Below are 14,731 nucleotides of genomic sequence, written 5' to 3' on the forward strand. Positions count from 1 at the left end.
GATTGATTGCAACTCTTAATAGTTAATTAAGAAAAATGGGTAATTAATGGCGTTGGATATGGATGATCTTGAACTTTTGACCCTATTTGCCATATGGACAAAACTTCAAGGTCAACCAAGTTTTGCTTTTTAACCTTGAAGGTTAGCCTATAAGGCAAGCAAGGGTTGAACTTACCACGCATTTTCAAGATTATCGAATGTAATTTCTTGGTTGCTTGTTAACTATGTGGTCAAAAGTTCAAAACCACCCATCCTCTATCTAGTTTTGTCATGTATAAGAATCGAAGACAATTTAACATCAATGGTAAGAGAAAGAATGAGTCTTTCGGAAATGTCTCTACCTCTACGAGGTAGGAGTAAGATATGTGTACATTCTTGATTCTACCTTGCCCAGACCCCACCGCTAGTGTGATTACACTGGGTATGTTGTTGGTGAGAAAAAAGAATGAACAGACTAGCTCAAAGATCAGGACTAGCTAATATACAATTTATATATCCAGAAGAAAATCTATACAAGAATAATTAGTAATGAAGAAAAGATCAAGAATTCCATGTCAAGGTTAAACAAGAAGTGCATTAGAAAGGCAGTGTAATGTTCTCCTAAACCAGGAAATATGTTATCTGAACAGAATCTTAAGTAGTACCTCAATTACTTGCATGAAGCAATGCAAATGTTGATTGTACTTTCAAGGAAAATAAGAAAAATGACCAGCCCTATGATTTTAAAATTAACGAAAAACAATACAAGAAATATTTTCTATGTTTTTATCTTTGCTGACAAAAACTAACAAGATCCATTCCCTTTTAACCCCAGATGCTCCCTTAGCGATTGATAGGAGTGTGCATCCTCTCGACTATCTTATTCACTGCATCACGGGACATGACTAGTGTATCATGTAGCAAAATACTGTAGACGTTTAGACCCTGGCATGGAGCAAAGAGGATAAAAGATCAGCCTTTTGCAGTCATTTGTTTAATTTTTTCACTTGTGATGGTTAAGTGGTTGGGGGCAGTAGGAGGAGTCACAGTAAAAAAGCATGCAAAAATCTCAGGTAATGAATATGTAAGAAGTTTGATGCTTTAGCGATGAACTCAAATAAATTCTGTAGCTTTTCCATATTGTAGCCAATAGTTTCACCAAAAAAATGCAGCATACTAGAGGAATGATGAGGCAAAAGCAAATCATGCATACCAAAATCAAGAAAATGGAAGTCATCTTAACAAAACTCCCATGACCTGGATCCTCATATAGAAAAGCCCAAACACGTTGTCGTGGAAACATATGCTTATATGCACACTGTTGCAATGATGTTAATAGAATTGGAAACTTACAATTGAAGGCAACACATTGACATAGTGTACATTCTGAGTAGCCAACTTTAGTTTTTCACTGATTGGGCCACCATCCACCACCAGAAGCTTCTTGGTATTCTCCAATTGGTTGAAATAGTTCACCACGTTTTTTGTTTTGTGCGAAGGAATCTCTAAATCCTCAAAAACCAGAAGCTGCATGCAGTGCAATTGAGATAACTAAATCAATGAATGAAAACGAAGAAAAGTTCATATCATTTATTGTGAAGGAAAGCAGGATGTTGCACCACAAAACAGATGACCAGTGTTGATGCAAAAAAGGAAAATGCCACTCGTATAAACCAAAGCACGTTAATTCTGGAAGCTTATCAAGGTTAATGATTAAAACTGACCAACTCTTCTCGTGAAGAGGTCATGAAATTATGTTTCATTGTTCAAAAAATGTATTCACTTTTCAAAATATTTTGGTTGATTCAATTTGATGACAAATAATAGATTAAAAAACCGAGGAAACATTTGTTTCTATTAAATGTATTTTCAAAAACCAAAAGAATGAGAGTTCCAAGAGAAAGGAAGAAAATGAGACAGCAAGTTTTGGCCTTTGTTTTTACTTTTTTGATAGCTTGATCTCAGATTGTTGTTTGATTTCAAAACACAAAACCCAAAGAGAAAGTGTTTGAAACCAAACAATACAAATATCTCAACGACTCATCTATACTCTTTGAGTTTCCATTTTCTTTTTTGCTTTCTTTTAGTTCCAAGTTTCTTTTGGGAGAAAAGTTCCCAAACAAAAAAATGCATGCATGGAATGGATGTTGCTTGCCTTTCCTTCAGCTGCACGAGCTGATAGTGCAATCTTCAATCCTAGCCGCCGAACCTTCTTGTTCAGTTTGATTGCGTGACTTCGTGGTTTTGGACCGTGCATAGTGGCACCACCTCGAAACTGCATTGATCGCAATAACACATTTTATTTTTTCTGATGTGATATCAAATAATCATAAAACGTAATAAATTCAAGACAATCTGAACAGGAAAAAGGCAAGATAATGTAACCTGAGGACCACGGAGTGTTCCATGCCTCGCTCGCCCTGTGCCCTTCTGATTCCACGGTTTTCTCCCAGTCCCACTAACTTCACTAATAGTTTTAGTTGAATGGGTCCCCTGCAAAGTTCACCAAGAGTAGGTCTTAAAATACCTATTGAATCCTCTACTGCCTTGGCAAGTAACTATAGTTTACAAAGAAGTGGTAGAATCAAGGGAACAAGCATAAATGTAGAAAGCAGGTAGGAGAATAGGAGGGCCTGATTTGATTCAAAAGATCCACAGTAGATCATTTTTTGTCTGCAACATTTTCCTTTTTCAAGTCAACTTTGTTTATCAGCAACATTACAAAAAAAACAGTTGTCCCCAAAGGCATATAAGTTTTGTTGGTTTTCATATGCCTCAAAATATTCATCTTGATTCTTTTTTTCTTTTTCTTTTTTTGAGAATGAAAATCAGAGTGTCAAAAAATATTCCTGGTACCTCCCCCCCACACACACAAAAAAATCTCTTAATTTCCCACAGAAGCAATAGACAGAAATATAAATGGAAAATGATAAATGCTCTAAAGCGCGGAAAACACAGAGTAAGGAGTAGCATATGCATAATGTCTACAACTTAAATTTTGGGATTCAAAATAACCGTGCGCGCACCTGCTGCCGTTTTGCAAGCTGCCATCTAACAACCCGATGAATAATATCTTTCCTGATTGGCACATCAAAGACATCACCAGCCAAACACATAAAGCCCTTGTCTTCATTATTGAAGTTCGTTACTGGAATGACCAGGTCCTGAAGGAGCCCTACCACATACAGTAATCAATAAGATAGTTACACAAAGTCAAACAATATAGACTCATCCATTCCGAATAAATTTTCAGTGTAAATGAGGAAAGAAATTATACGGAGAAAAAATTAGACCAACTCTCTTTTGTACTATCAATTTGAGGTGATCATCCTTACAAAGGACAATATATGATGACCTAGAAAGTGTTCATTCATAGTTGGTGAAATGCTGCGCAAGCAACAAAGATTTTTAACTATTACTTCTTGTTACTTCACAAGACAAGGGGAAAAGATTAGCAGATTGTACTTAAACCAGCATGTCGCAACCAAAAAAACACATTTCCATGAAGCATGATAACTAACTTTGTTTTCATTAAATTCCTTCAGTTTCTAAGTTAGTCATGGCAATATGAGGAACTATAATTCCACTAATCAATATTATATAATAATTTTGTGCCATATAGCAGACCCTATCTTGCTTGGGATTGAGGTATAGTTATTTTAGTGCCAAATATTAAAAAATACACAAGCCTCATTCTCCAAAAATCTAATAAGGAGAAATGGAACTTCCCCAAAAATGCTATTGAAGCCAAAGACATGTTTTCTGCAAGAAGTGATACTTTAAGCTATCCTGTAAAACCTGTGGGGATCATAAAAATATTACTGATCGAATATGATGATCATATGGTCACCCATTAACACTTGTTGCAATTACAAGATGATTGATCTATACAAAGCTATTAACATTCTGTTCAAACTACTGTTCTTAGATGTTTGCCACTCTTTTGGATTAGGACGAACATTCTTATCCCAGTGAGCAGGATATGCATAGGGTTAGATATTATTATTACTATCCTATCCAAGAGCTCTCAAAGCACATCGAGTCATTGACCAAGTAACTAAACAGCACACATTTTTGCCTGCTTGCAGTTTGGACTTCAGTGCTTCAGATATTTGAGAAGAAGCTAGTAGGTTGAAAAAATTCTCACAATGGGGTAGATTGGCATTGATTAGTAGCACACACCCATGCTTGCAAACGTATTACATCCCAAATGTAGACAATAAGATAGTCGTGGAAAAGATGTATCTTCCAGATGCTAGTTTACTTTATTAATTGTCACCAGATAGAGGCTTTACATCTTTTACAGTTGGTTTTAGTTTCCAATTACCAGAATATTTATTGTCACCAGAATACTAGAACTTGTAATATTTTGTCACCAGAATACTAAAACTTGAGCCTAATACCATGCAAAGAATATGCATATCCAATCCAAAACAGTAAGGCAATGGGTTAACTTTCGCACTCCATAATTAACCTTCTAGAAACCCTACACAATGAGGGACAAGTGTATGCTCTTACGGGAGTGATAATTAGACACCTGTGGACTTGAAGAAAGAAAGAGAATCATGTGGCCGGTGCTTTATGAGCAGAGAGATAGGGGTGGAAACGATCATTTTGTCATGCAACGCAAAAGTTTGTGACGAAGTTATGGAACCTGCTGCTAAATCTTTTTGGCACTGATGCTTACAGAGAAGGGGAACAAGAAGGAAAAGAACATGGAAGTGACTCCCCAGGGAGTTGTGGACCACATGGAGAAAATGGAACTGAAAACGTTTGGAAGTAAATAGATCGCTTTGGAAATGCAACTGGTTGTGTAATTTTTTGTATATTGCTGAACTCATGATACCCAACATGTATTGATGATTGGATTACTTTTATAAAAATGAACTCACTTTAGATAGTAATCCTTTTACCTGTTCTTTACATAGTCTTTCCCTTTTTGTTAATACAATTCCTTCACTTATAAAAAAATAAAAACCTTTTTTCTTCCCGGTCCTATCCTGTCCCATGCTTGTGATTGAGGCATAGAAGTAGTAGTTATTGTTTCTTGATCCAAGTATTCAAAGACTGCCAACATTTCCAAGCAAAGCATTACACAAACAGGTTTTAACTATTAATGGTCAGCATACACAACGATGAATAATAAAACTTCTAGCAGAAGTGACAGACCTAGACAGTTAATGAAAATGTCAAATTATACCTATCTCACGCTCTGGAGTTGAGAAACGTTTCTTGGATAATAAATCCGAGGGAAATGAACCATCACTGGAATCAGGAGTCAGCAAAGAAGTTGAATATCTTCGACACGCGAGGAACAATGATTCATCCTGCATTGAGAAATTCGAAACAGGCTTAAAATACTCATATCAAACTCGTCTTTTTTCAATCCTGGTAAGCTTAAGTAGCACCTTCAAGTTAAGAGAACCTCACTTAATAGTGCCTAATGCACATAAAAAGATACTACTCTAAACTCTAAAGGATATCAAATTATCAATAGACAACATCTCACTGCAAATAAACGCAAAATATTAGGGAAAACAGAATTCTCAGCGATAAGAATTTACCTTTCTGAAGACCGAAGATTCCACACAAGACACTCCATCCCCAAGAATATTAGCCTTCACTGTTTCACAAAATTATAAAATAAAACAAAAAATATAAATAAATAAACCATGCATCTATAGAAGACAGGCAGATCCAATTTTTAACCAGAGGATTCTGCACAAACTATACATACATATATATCATCAACATCCAATGTCTAGGGAGGGTAAAGTGTACGCAAACCTTCCTCCTACCTTGAGAGGTTAAGAGGTTGTTTCTCATAGACCCTTGGCTCAAGGAAAAGCAGAACAAAAAGAATTAACGAAAGTAGAGAATACAATAGAAAGCATGACAAAAAGCATTCTGAAAAAAAAATAACATTGATTACAAGCGCGAATTTCCTGAGAAACGAAGTCATAAGCACGTAGGTTCAGAGCTAGACCAACTACTCCAAGAGCACTCATCCATAAACCGGTTGTAGGTACAAATAACATAAAGAAATGTAACCAACGTTTATTGGAAAAAGTAACCCCAAAGATTTGGGACCCAAAAGCGGTTAGCAGTGACCTTTGAATAGGTTTCTTCGGCTTGAGTTGGGTTAAAAGCATGGAATGTATTTGCACCATCACCGTCTTCAAATAAAGTATTTTCTACAGTAGCACCATGAATGGCGCATAGCAAAGCAGCACCCAATACACCGGCAACTCCCATCATATGAAAGGGATTAAAGGTCCAACTATGAAACCCTTGAAAAAATAGGATGAATCGAAATATAGTTGCTACACCAAAACTAGGTGCAAAGAACCAACCAACTGACCTAGTGGATAAATCAGAAATACATAAACAAAAACAGCAATCGGAGATAGTGTGATAATCGAAGTACAACAGCAGTAACTGAAATTGAAGGACAAGCAACTACGACAAATTACTACAGCTACCGGTATGAAAAGACAAGCAAGACAATGCTATACCCTAACATGTGTTCTCCACAACCTCGTATCTAAGGTTAGATCCTCAGTAAGCTGCAACACGTATAAAACTTGAAAATGCCTGTCTTTTTATTAAACTAGCCTCCATTTTCACAAAAACATATACATCTATATCACTACATGGATCTAGGATCCACCTGAAGATTGAATTTACAATAAAGATTTCATTTTTTCAATAGAATCATCAAAACCCAGAAATAATCGAGAAAAAGGGATACCATTAGAAGCAGAAAGTGGTCGAAGTGAGTTCAAAGAAGCAAAAGAACGCAAAACCCTCCTCGAAATGGACAAAGCCATGCTCCAAATCCTCCAGATTATATGAATGTGAACAGCTTCAGCACAACAGGAAACTAATTCATAAGCTCCACCAGAGGAGAGAATGAAATTGAGCTACTCCAATGGAAGAGAAAGTAGTAGTGTTAAACCTGCTAAAAACCCTAGGGTCCCATTTGGGAATTTTGTGAAAAATTACAATGCAATATTTTATTTTATTTTTGGTCCAATGATCAAATATTGTATTTTACCTCAAATCAATGAATTCATTCCATTCTAATATTGATTTAGCAATTTAAAGAAAATGATTAATTTATTTTATTAGTTGAAAATAACTCAATGAATTATTTTTGTGCTTATTGTTTTGTTAATGAATGTGGAATGAGTTAAAGTTGGGGTGGGCGTTTGGGTCATTTAAATTAGATTATGAAAATTTTGATAATCTAGATGAAGATATTATGATCCAATCTAGACACAGGTTTGATTCCCACAATGGATAGATACTCATTTCCAACAATTTTCGATCAGTGTTCATTGCTAAGTGATCACTCGCAATCTAGTTAGAAAAGATGGTTCAAATACTTTTTCTCTCCCAACAAACAAGACGAGATCACCACTTTCTCTCAGTAATGAACTTACTTTACCACGAATAACCTCAAATTAGTTTTGAATTTCTTAAGTTCAAATTTGAATATATATTATTTTTAGTACTTTTTACAAGTCATGATAATTAACAACCTCAAATGACCCAATAATTTGCTCGCTAGAATATACAACTTCTACTATTAATAAAAATTGAGATGCCGCAGTAGACTAATATATTGGACATTTGAAAAATTGAACTGGCTAGTATTTGACATATGATGTGAATTGGGCTGAATAAACAACACAAAAAGTTCAATCCGAAAATCAATTATTGAATATGATATCCATTCTAAAATTCATAAATATATTATATATAAAATTCAAAGTAAAATACCTATAGATGGAGTACATAATATGCCTTCATACAAGGTTTTTGCAGTAATTTCATGGTAAAAAAGATGTTCTTTTGGCGTAGTATTAACAAAAGGATAATCTTAAACACTATACCACAAGATCTCTGACTTCCCAAATAGACTAAAGGAAAACACACAATTAGGTTCGTTCCAAATTCAATAACCCATACTGGATAAAAATGAGCTAGAAGAAAAACAGTGGGTTCACCAGCAATGGCCACAACTATAAGCAGAAACCAGAGTCTCAAAATTCATCATCGAAGACAAACAGATGCACAGCCAATAAGCCATTTTCAAGACTGCAGTAGATCAACCTCACTTCAGATGAGGGACGATGGGTTTAAAACGGTGGCGACCTCATGCCAACGTAGGCACTTAGCTGCTTCATTGAGAACGTATGTCTCATAAAGGCACAACTAAACGAAACAACATTCACAAACATGTAAAGGGGAGGGATGAAGCAACACAGTAAAGTATTAAAAACTCAGGACCACATAACATAAAACATAATCTTAAGAATCCAAAAAAAAAATTCATATCCAAGATAAAACATCTTGAGATAGCAAAACCCTAGCAGTTTTTCAAAACTCATCCCTGCAAAATCTGTTTTATCCTCACTACAGAGGAGATCATCCATCAAAAAACGCCGCATTCGGCATTCACTTGGACAAGCTTGACTTCACTAAGAAACAAGGTTGTCATTGAGGGAAAGCGAGGCAAGTTGGTCAGCCGGGCTGCTGGTTGCCTGTTGAACATTCCTCAGGACATCCATAGCCTCAGAAACTTTAGCCTTCAAAGCCTCCGGTGATTCAAGCAGATGCAAAACCTCGGTCTGGTCCATTTCAAGAAGCATGCCCGTAACCTTCGCAGCATGCTCGTGCTCTAGCTGATCAACAAGTGGGTACAAACTTTCACCCAACATCTGCCAAGAGAACAATGAGAGCATTAGCAACCTAATTCAGTCAACAAGAGATTCCTGTAATGTCAAAAGAACTCACCGTCCTCTGCTGCTCAGGTGGTGCATTTGCAAGGGCAGTAGCCAATGTAGAAATTGGCACAGGCTGTCCCATAGCAGCATCACGAGGAAGCATACCACCCATATCATATGGAACAGAGAGCATACCACCAGCAACACCTGGCATTGGCCCATCTGGCACATTACGTCCAGGTGGATAGCGGTACATTCTTCCTCTTGGCATCATCTGAAAGATAGAATCTTTCATCATTAGTTTACTAGTCTTTCAACAAAACAAAAAAATATAGCTGGATACCCAAAAAGATTGTAGAGAGTAAGCAGAACTCCACCTGCTGCTGCATCAAGGGCATAGGCTGTTGAGATTGTTGCACAGGCCCTGCTCCTCGTCGACCACCTGGGCGCTGGCCCTGTTGTCCTTGTTGAACCATCGGCATGAAGAAGTTTGGCATAGGAGCTCCTCCAGGGCGCATTCCAGGAACAAGCTGTTGTTGATAGCCAAACCCAGCCTGGAAAACAAGATTATGCATCAGCACGAAACCCGTTTATATACATCTGGTGCAATCTTTCCAACATCATGTGTAGCCATTTATAAATTAAACATGAATTAGCCCAACCATATAGTATCAAGAGCATGTGCAAAATACTGAAGATCTAAATAAATAGACAACTATGGATAAGAACTAACAAAGTTACCTGGGGAGGAATAAGAGCGGGGGGACCTTGCCCATAAAATAGTTGCTGTCCAATCCCAGGAGCACCAGGAGGGTAAATTGGCATGCGAGGAGCAAGTGATGGGGGCATTGCCACTGGTCGCAGTTGTGAAAATTGTGCCTGTACCAACTAGTGCATTCATCAATATATATTACTAGGTAACTATTTGAGCAGATCAAAAGTTATCAGCAACAGACTCATGGCGTCAAGGCCACATTGAAACATACATTAGTCAAGACCCACTCTAGATGGGCCTTTTGCATCTAAACTAAGGCTGAGAGCATAAACTATGGACAAAGTATTCAGTGGTCCACTTAACAAGTAAAGCAGTATGATGCAAAATTCCTCCAGCGCTGCCACACTATTGGGATAGTAATTATTACCTGCAACTTTGCTCTTCTCTCCTCTTTCCGCTGTGCTAGTGCAACATAGAGTGGTTTGCTAACTATCATTTTGCCGTTCATCTCAGAAAGCTTAAAGAAAGAAGAAAAAATGAGTTACAAGTTACGACTTAATGAGCACAATGTAACAATAGAGTTGGCATATAAATTATACTTACAGCTCTGGAAGCTTCTTCAGGAGTAGAGAAGGCAACAAATCCAGAACCCCTGCTGATTCCACTTGGATCACGCATAACCTGAACGAACAAGAATAGAATATCTAAGCTTAAATGAATCAATACAGCCACCTAAAAGTTCATTCACAAGAAATAGTATACCTTGCATGAGGTAATTGTACCAAACTCTGCAAAAAGCTCCTTAAGCTTTTCATCATCAATGGTGTCATCCAAATTTTTTACATACAAATTAACACCTTGGTATTTATCAACAGCCTCCTTGGCAGTTTGCTCGAACTTGTTTTTCAATTCTTGCTCTCTTTCAGATTTTTTCTGTGCTTTCCCAACATACCACTCTTTTTCATCAAATTTCTTTCCATTTAATGCTTCAACAGCCTTAGCAGCATCATCTGCATCCTCAAAATTGACAAACCCAAAGCCCTTGGATTTACCATCTGCATCCCTCATCACTACTGCACTAGTAATACTTCCGAACTCACCAAAAACATTCTTCAACTCATCATCAGTAGCAGATTCAGCCAAATTTTTCACATAGACATTGTTAAATTTTATCATGCCAGTTGTAGATTCTCGTTCCTGTTTGCGAAGAAAGTGTCCAACATACACTTGCTTATCATTCATCAACATACCATTTAACTTATCTATGGCACCTTGAGCAGATTCTTCATTGTCATATTGTACAAAACCATAACCCTTTGACTGACCATTAGAATCAGTAGCTATCTTGCAAGAAAGAATGTTGCCAAAGCTTGAAAAGGTGTCATGTAAAGCTTTGTTGTCAATTGACTTGTCCAAATTCTATGTAAATAATTCAAACAAATGCATTAGGATAAAAAATATACATAGATAACCAGCACCAATACATATTGCAGGTCCCTAAAAATAAAAATATGTGTGTGTCCAACTAGAACTTTTTAAAGATGGAGAAAAACTGGATTAACCAGATGTGAGCATCATTTATTTGGTGCCATGTTATAGAACCAATTATATACATGACACAATAACTCTGATACTTAAGACGACAACAAGAACTCAACAGATGTCTCACAATAGATAAGTGTCCAGTATATGTCCATGACTAAAAATATGAAGGAACAAGAGAAGCTCTGAAATGACAAATCACATCATACAAGATCAGGGTTTCAATAATAATACCTTAATAAATATATTTGCTGATCCACTCTTACGAAGAGTGGGATCCCTATGAGAATACATCACCCTAATGGACTTCCCATTGACAGGAGTGAAGTTCAACAACTCCATTGCCCTTGCAGCTGTGACCAAATATTTAGAGCAAAAACAAGTCAGAAAACAATTTGCAAAGCAGGTGATAAAAAATATAGACATACAACATCATTCCAAGTTAAACAGAATATTGAGCATTATCCATTCGATCAAATATGTAATGAAACATTAGTTGGACACAAAAGGGAGTTGAATTACGCATGCAACACCTTCATGAAGACTTGAACTTCCCAACACGCCCTCATCGTAACCAATAAAATATACTCAAGATTAACAATATACTGGGCAAAACCACACAAGCTGAACCTTTTTTGTTCAAACCAATTATTTAGGCAGAATAAGCCAAATGCACATAAGAAATCACACTACTGCTAGGGGTGTCAAATCTCATAATGTGTTACAACAGGGAAAAGAACAAATTTTTTCCAAAATTAGTAATTTCACAAAATATGAGGCATTAATTTTAATTATACCCATGATATCAAAAAACCCAAATTCATCAAAAATAAAGACTGTTAAACATGCAATCACACTAAAAAAGATACCAAAATCCCAAATTCATTAAAAACAAAGACTGAAAATCATGCAATCACACTATTATAGGTAACAAAATCCCAAATTCATCAAAAATAAAGACTGTTAAGCATGCAATCTCACTACTAAAGATACCAAAATCCTACATTCATCAAAATAAAGACTGTTAAACATACAATCACACAACTATAGATACCAAAATCCCAAATTCATCAAAAATAAAGACTGTTACTACTCAAGATACCAAAATATCAAATTCATCAAAGCTAAAGACTGCTAAACATACAATCACACGACAAAAGATACCAAAATCCCAGATTCATCAAAAACAAAAGACTGTTAAACATGCAATCACACTACTAAAGAAATCAAAATCCAAATTTATGAAATAAAAACTACTAACCATCGGATGGGTTACTGTAGTTAACATAGCCATATCCAAGAGATCTCCGAGTACTAAGATCCCTACAAACCCTAACAGAAACAACCTGACCCACATGGTTGAACAGATCATACAGCTGTGAATCAGTTATGTTAAAGTCCAAGTCTCCAACATACAACGACGTGGACGTGAACTGATTCGACACACCTCCACCGGGCGCCGCTACAGCAGCGGCAGCACCGGCGGCAGCAGCAGCAACCGCCACACCATTTCCTCCGGCCACTGGAGTTTGATGCTGAACCTGAATCTGTGCCATAAGAACAAACAAAAATATATAGACTTTTCTGGAACAAATAAAGAGATACCCTCCTTTTTTTTTCCTTTTTTCAGTTGCCCCTTTCTCTGTGATGTGTTGTTATTGATAAGAAAACCCAATGGAGGAAAAAGTAAGCGAAAATTTAGGGATTTTTTGGGTTTTTTGAGATGTAAAATAGAGGAATAATGGAGATAGAAATCGTCGGAGATCCGAGAGAAACTGAAGAGAGAATTTTTCGGTTTTTTAGGGTTGAGGAGGGCAGAGAAAACTGCACCGCAACACCCGATTTGGGGAAAACTGTAAGCTTTATATATATCGGCGTTTTTATACACAAACCCTAACTTTGTTTGTGACGATTTAATCACAGCCGTTCATTTCATCATCAAAGATCAAGCCGGTTTATTATTGGACCGGGTCGGTCTTTTTTGGAACTAGACCGGTTTAAGATTAAGATTAGTGTTAAATCGGGCCACGTGCTTTGGAAAGGAGGAGATTTCGGGCCACGTGTGCACGGAGTTCGAGGAGTTTTTAGTAGGAGGCTTTATTCGATAATTGGTGTATGCAATAACGCATAATACTAAAAATCAAATTAAATTAAGACTAGGAATCTTCTTAACTGATAAATCCTAAATTAAATATAATTAACTAAATATTATAAATAACAAATTCTAAACTAATAAGGATTTTTATAATTAAATTACCATAAATAATAAATTCTAAACTATTAAGGAATCATATTTTTGGTTTATTCTACATAGTCTCTCTTAAATCAAGATTTTCAAATGTGACCATGCATTATCTTCTTCAACTTTATGAACAACTCCATGAGTAATACCAGATGGGCATGATATGGTACGGTAGAATATTGAAATTTTCGATATCATAATTTTGATATTCGGCTTTTAAAATATTATACCATTATCATACTAATTTAATTCGGTATATTGAAGTTCGGTTTCAGTAATTTACGGTATGGTAAATCGGTAACCATAATTTGTTCAATTTCGACTAATCTATATTCGTGTAATAGAGTATTATGACTTTGACAATTAAAAAATAGGGTCTCAATTGTATCATACTAACACATTACACATGTCAAAATATATATGTAAAACAAAGTATAAACAACTCCTTTTGTTAATCAATTACAATTCAAATACATTTCAATCAAAATAGAGTAGTCAAAATTTTAACTTCTAAACATATAGTTTATACTAATACTAGGTTGCATATTTGTTTTTTGTTAGTACTTTAATATATATATATATATGTGTGTGTGTGTAACTATATACTTCGGTATGGTATTCGGTATTTCGGTATGTTATATCAAAATATCAAATACCGTATCGAATACCCAAAAAAATTAAAATGTATACCATATACCATAAATTTGATATGATATGGTATTTCGGTATATACCATACCATGTCCACCCCTAATATCACGTCTTGTAGAAGTCAAGTATCTTAGACTTCCTATCAATTTTCTAAAATATGTAGCATCGATAAAAATGTGTCGTACATCTTTAGTCAACTTCAATCTTTCTTCAGCATAATTCAAGGTCAATTTGACTTGCTTCATATTTAACTTTTCTGAACAAGCATCTTGGATTGTGCAAAGGATCCTAAAAGCTTCAAAGTATCTAGTGAACGCAGCATGTAACATGAATGATTTGTACAACTTAACATAATGTTCAACCAAACAAGTCTATCTTATGATCAAAGGTAATTTTCAGAAGGTTGAGTGGAGGAAATTAGTGTGTAATAATCTAGGGGATCCTCAATGGATAATCATTCTTATTTGTTCTTCTCCTACCTTATGTCTTCTTAAATATGGTTCAAGGTGTTAGGACCGAAATAAGCAGGTGTAATGCGGAAACTAGCAAAGCAAACCTCGAAAGACCATGAGTAAGAAGACAAACGAGAAATATACCAAAAGAGACAGATTTAACGTGGTTCAGTCAATCGACCTACGTCCACAAAGGAGATGAGCAATCCACTATAAATATGAGAGTACAAAATATGGAGAGAAACAACCTCAAACAATTCACTCTGAATACAAGGAGGTACACAAAACTCTCCCCCATAACCGCAATTCTCAAAACCCTAGGACTACATTGTGAATGCTAATTAAGTTAGAAGGAACAAGCCTATATTTATAGAGTCCTAAACCTTTCCTACAAGAAAAGGACTAGTAAAATATTAAAA

At 36.0% G+C, this 14,731-nt stretch overlaps 2 protein-coding genes across 2 annotated transcripts; both read right to left on the bottom strand.

Annotated features, from left to right (window-relative positions):
• Nucleotides 1–530: 530 nt before the first annotated feature.
• Nucleotides 531–6,981, bottom strand: LOC125863133 (uncharacterized). The gene is made up of 8 exons (XM_049543283.1): nt 6,731–6,981; nt 5,544–5,602; nt 5,180–5,306; nt 3,006–3,154; nt 2,365–2,472; nt 2,135–2,254; nt 1,333–1,506; nt 531–924 (listed from the first exon to the last, which is right to left on the bottom strand). Exons 1-8 carry the CDS (start codon nt 6,807–6,809, stop codon nt 823–825), a joined length of 918 nt encoding a protein of 305 aa, XP_049399240.1. The 5' UTR covers nt 6,810–6,981; the 3' UTR covers nt 531–822.
• Nucleotides 6,982–8,257: 1,276 nt separating this feature from the next.
• Nucleotides 8,258–12,827, bottom strand: LOC125861204 (polyadenylate-binding protein 2-like). Its single transcript, XM_049541149.1, has 9 exons — nt 12,230–12,827; nt 11,203–11,321; nt 10,189–10,845; nt 10,030–10,107; nt 9,854–9,943; nt 9,453–9,590; nt 9,089–9,265; nt 8,782–8,985; nt 8,258–8,705 (listed from the first exon to the last, which is right to left on the bottom strand). The coding sequence occupies exons 1-9, from the start codon at nt 12,522–12,524 to the stop codon at nt 8,466–8,468; spliced, it is 1,998 nt and encodes a 665-aa protein (XP_049397106.1). The 5' UTR covers nt 12,525–12,827; the 3' UTR covers nt 8,258–8,465.
• Between the last annotated feature and the right edge of the window lie 1,904 nt (nt 12,828–14,731).

The sequence above is a fragment of the Solanum stenotomum genome, chromosome 4 (assembly GCF_019186545.1).
Source record: "Solanum stenotomum isolate F172 chromosome 4, ASM1918654v1, whole genome shotgun sequence".
Taxonomy (NCBI): domain Eukaryota; kingdom Viridiplantae; phylum Streptophyta; class Magnoliopsida; order Solanales; family Solanaceae; genus Solanum; species Solanum stenotomum.

Coding starts and splice junctions, on each gene's coding strand:
- LOC125861204 (XM_049541149.1), bottom strand. CDS start 12,524: ATGGCACAGATTCAGGTTCAGCATCAAACTCCAGTGGCCGGAGGAAAT. Junction 10,108..10,188: donor GTACAATTACCTCATGCAAG/GTATACTATTTC, acceptor TTGTTCGTTCAG/GTTATGCGTGATCCAAGTGG. Junction 9,266..9,452: donor CCGCTCTTATTCCTCCCCAG/GTAACTTTGTTA, acceptor CTTGTTTTCCAG/GCTGGGTTTGGCTATCAACA.
- LOC125863133 (XM_049543283.1), bottom strand. CDS start 6,809: ATGGCTTTGTCCATTTCGAGGAGGGTTTTGCGTTCTTTTGCTTCTTTG. Junction 1,507..2,134: donor CTCGTGCAGCTGAAGGAAAG/GCAAGCAACATC, acceptor CACTGCATGCAG/CTTCTGGTTTTTGAGGATTT. Junction 925..1,332: donor TCAATGTGTTGCCTTCAATT/GTAAGTTTCCAA, acceptor GCTCCATGCCAG/GGTCTAAACGTCTACAGTAT.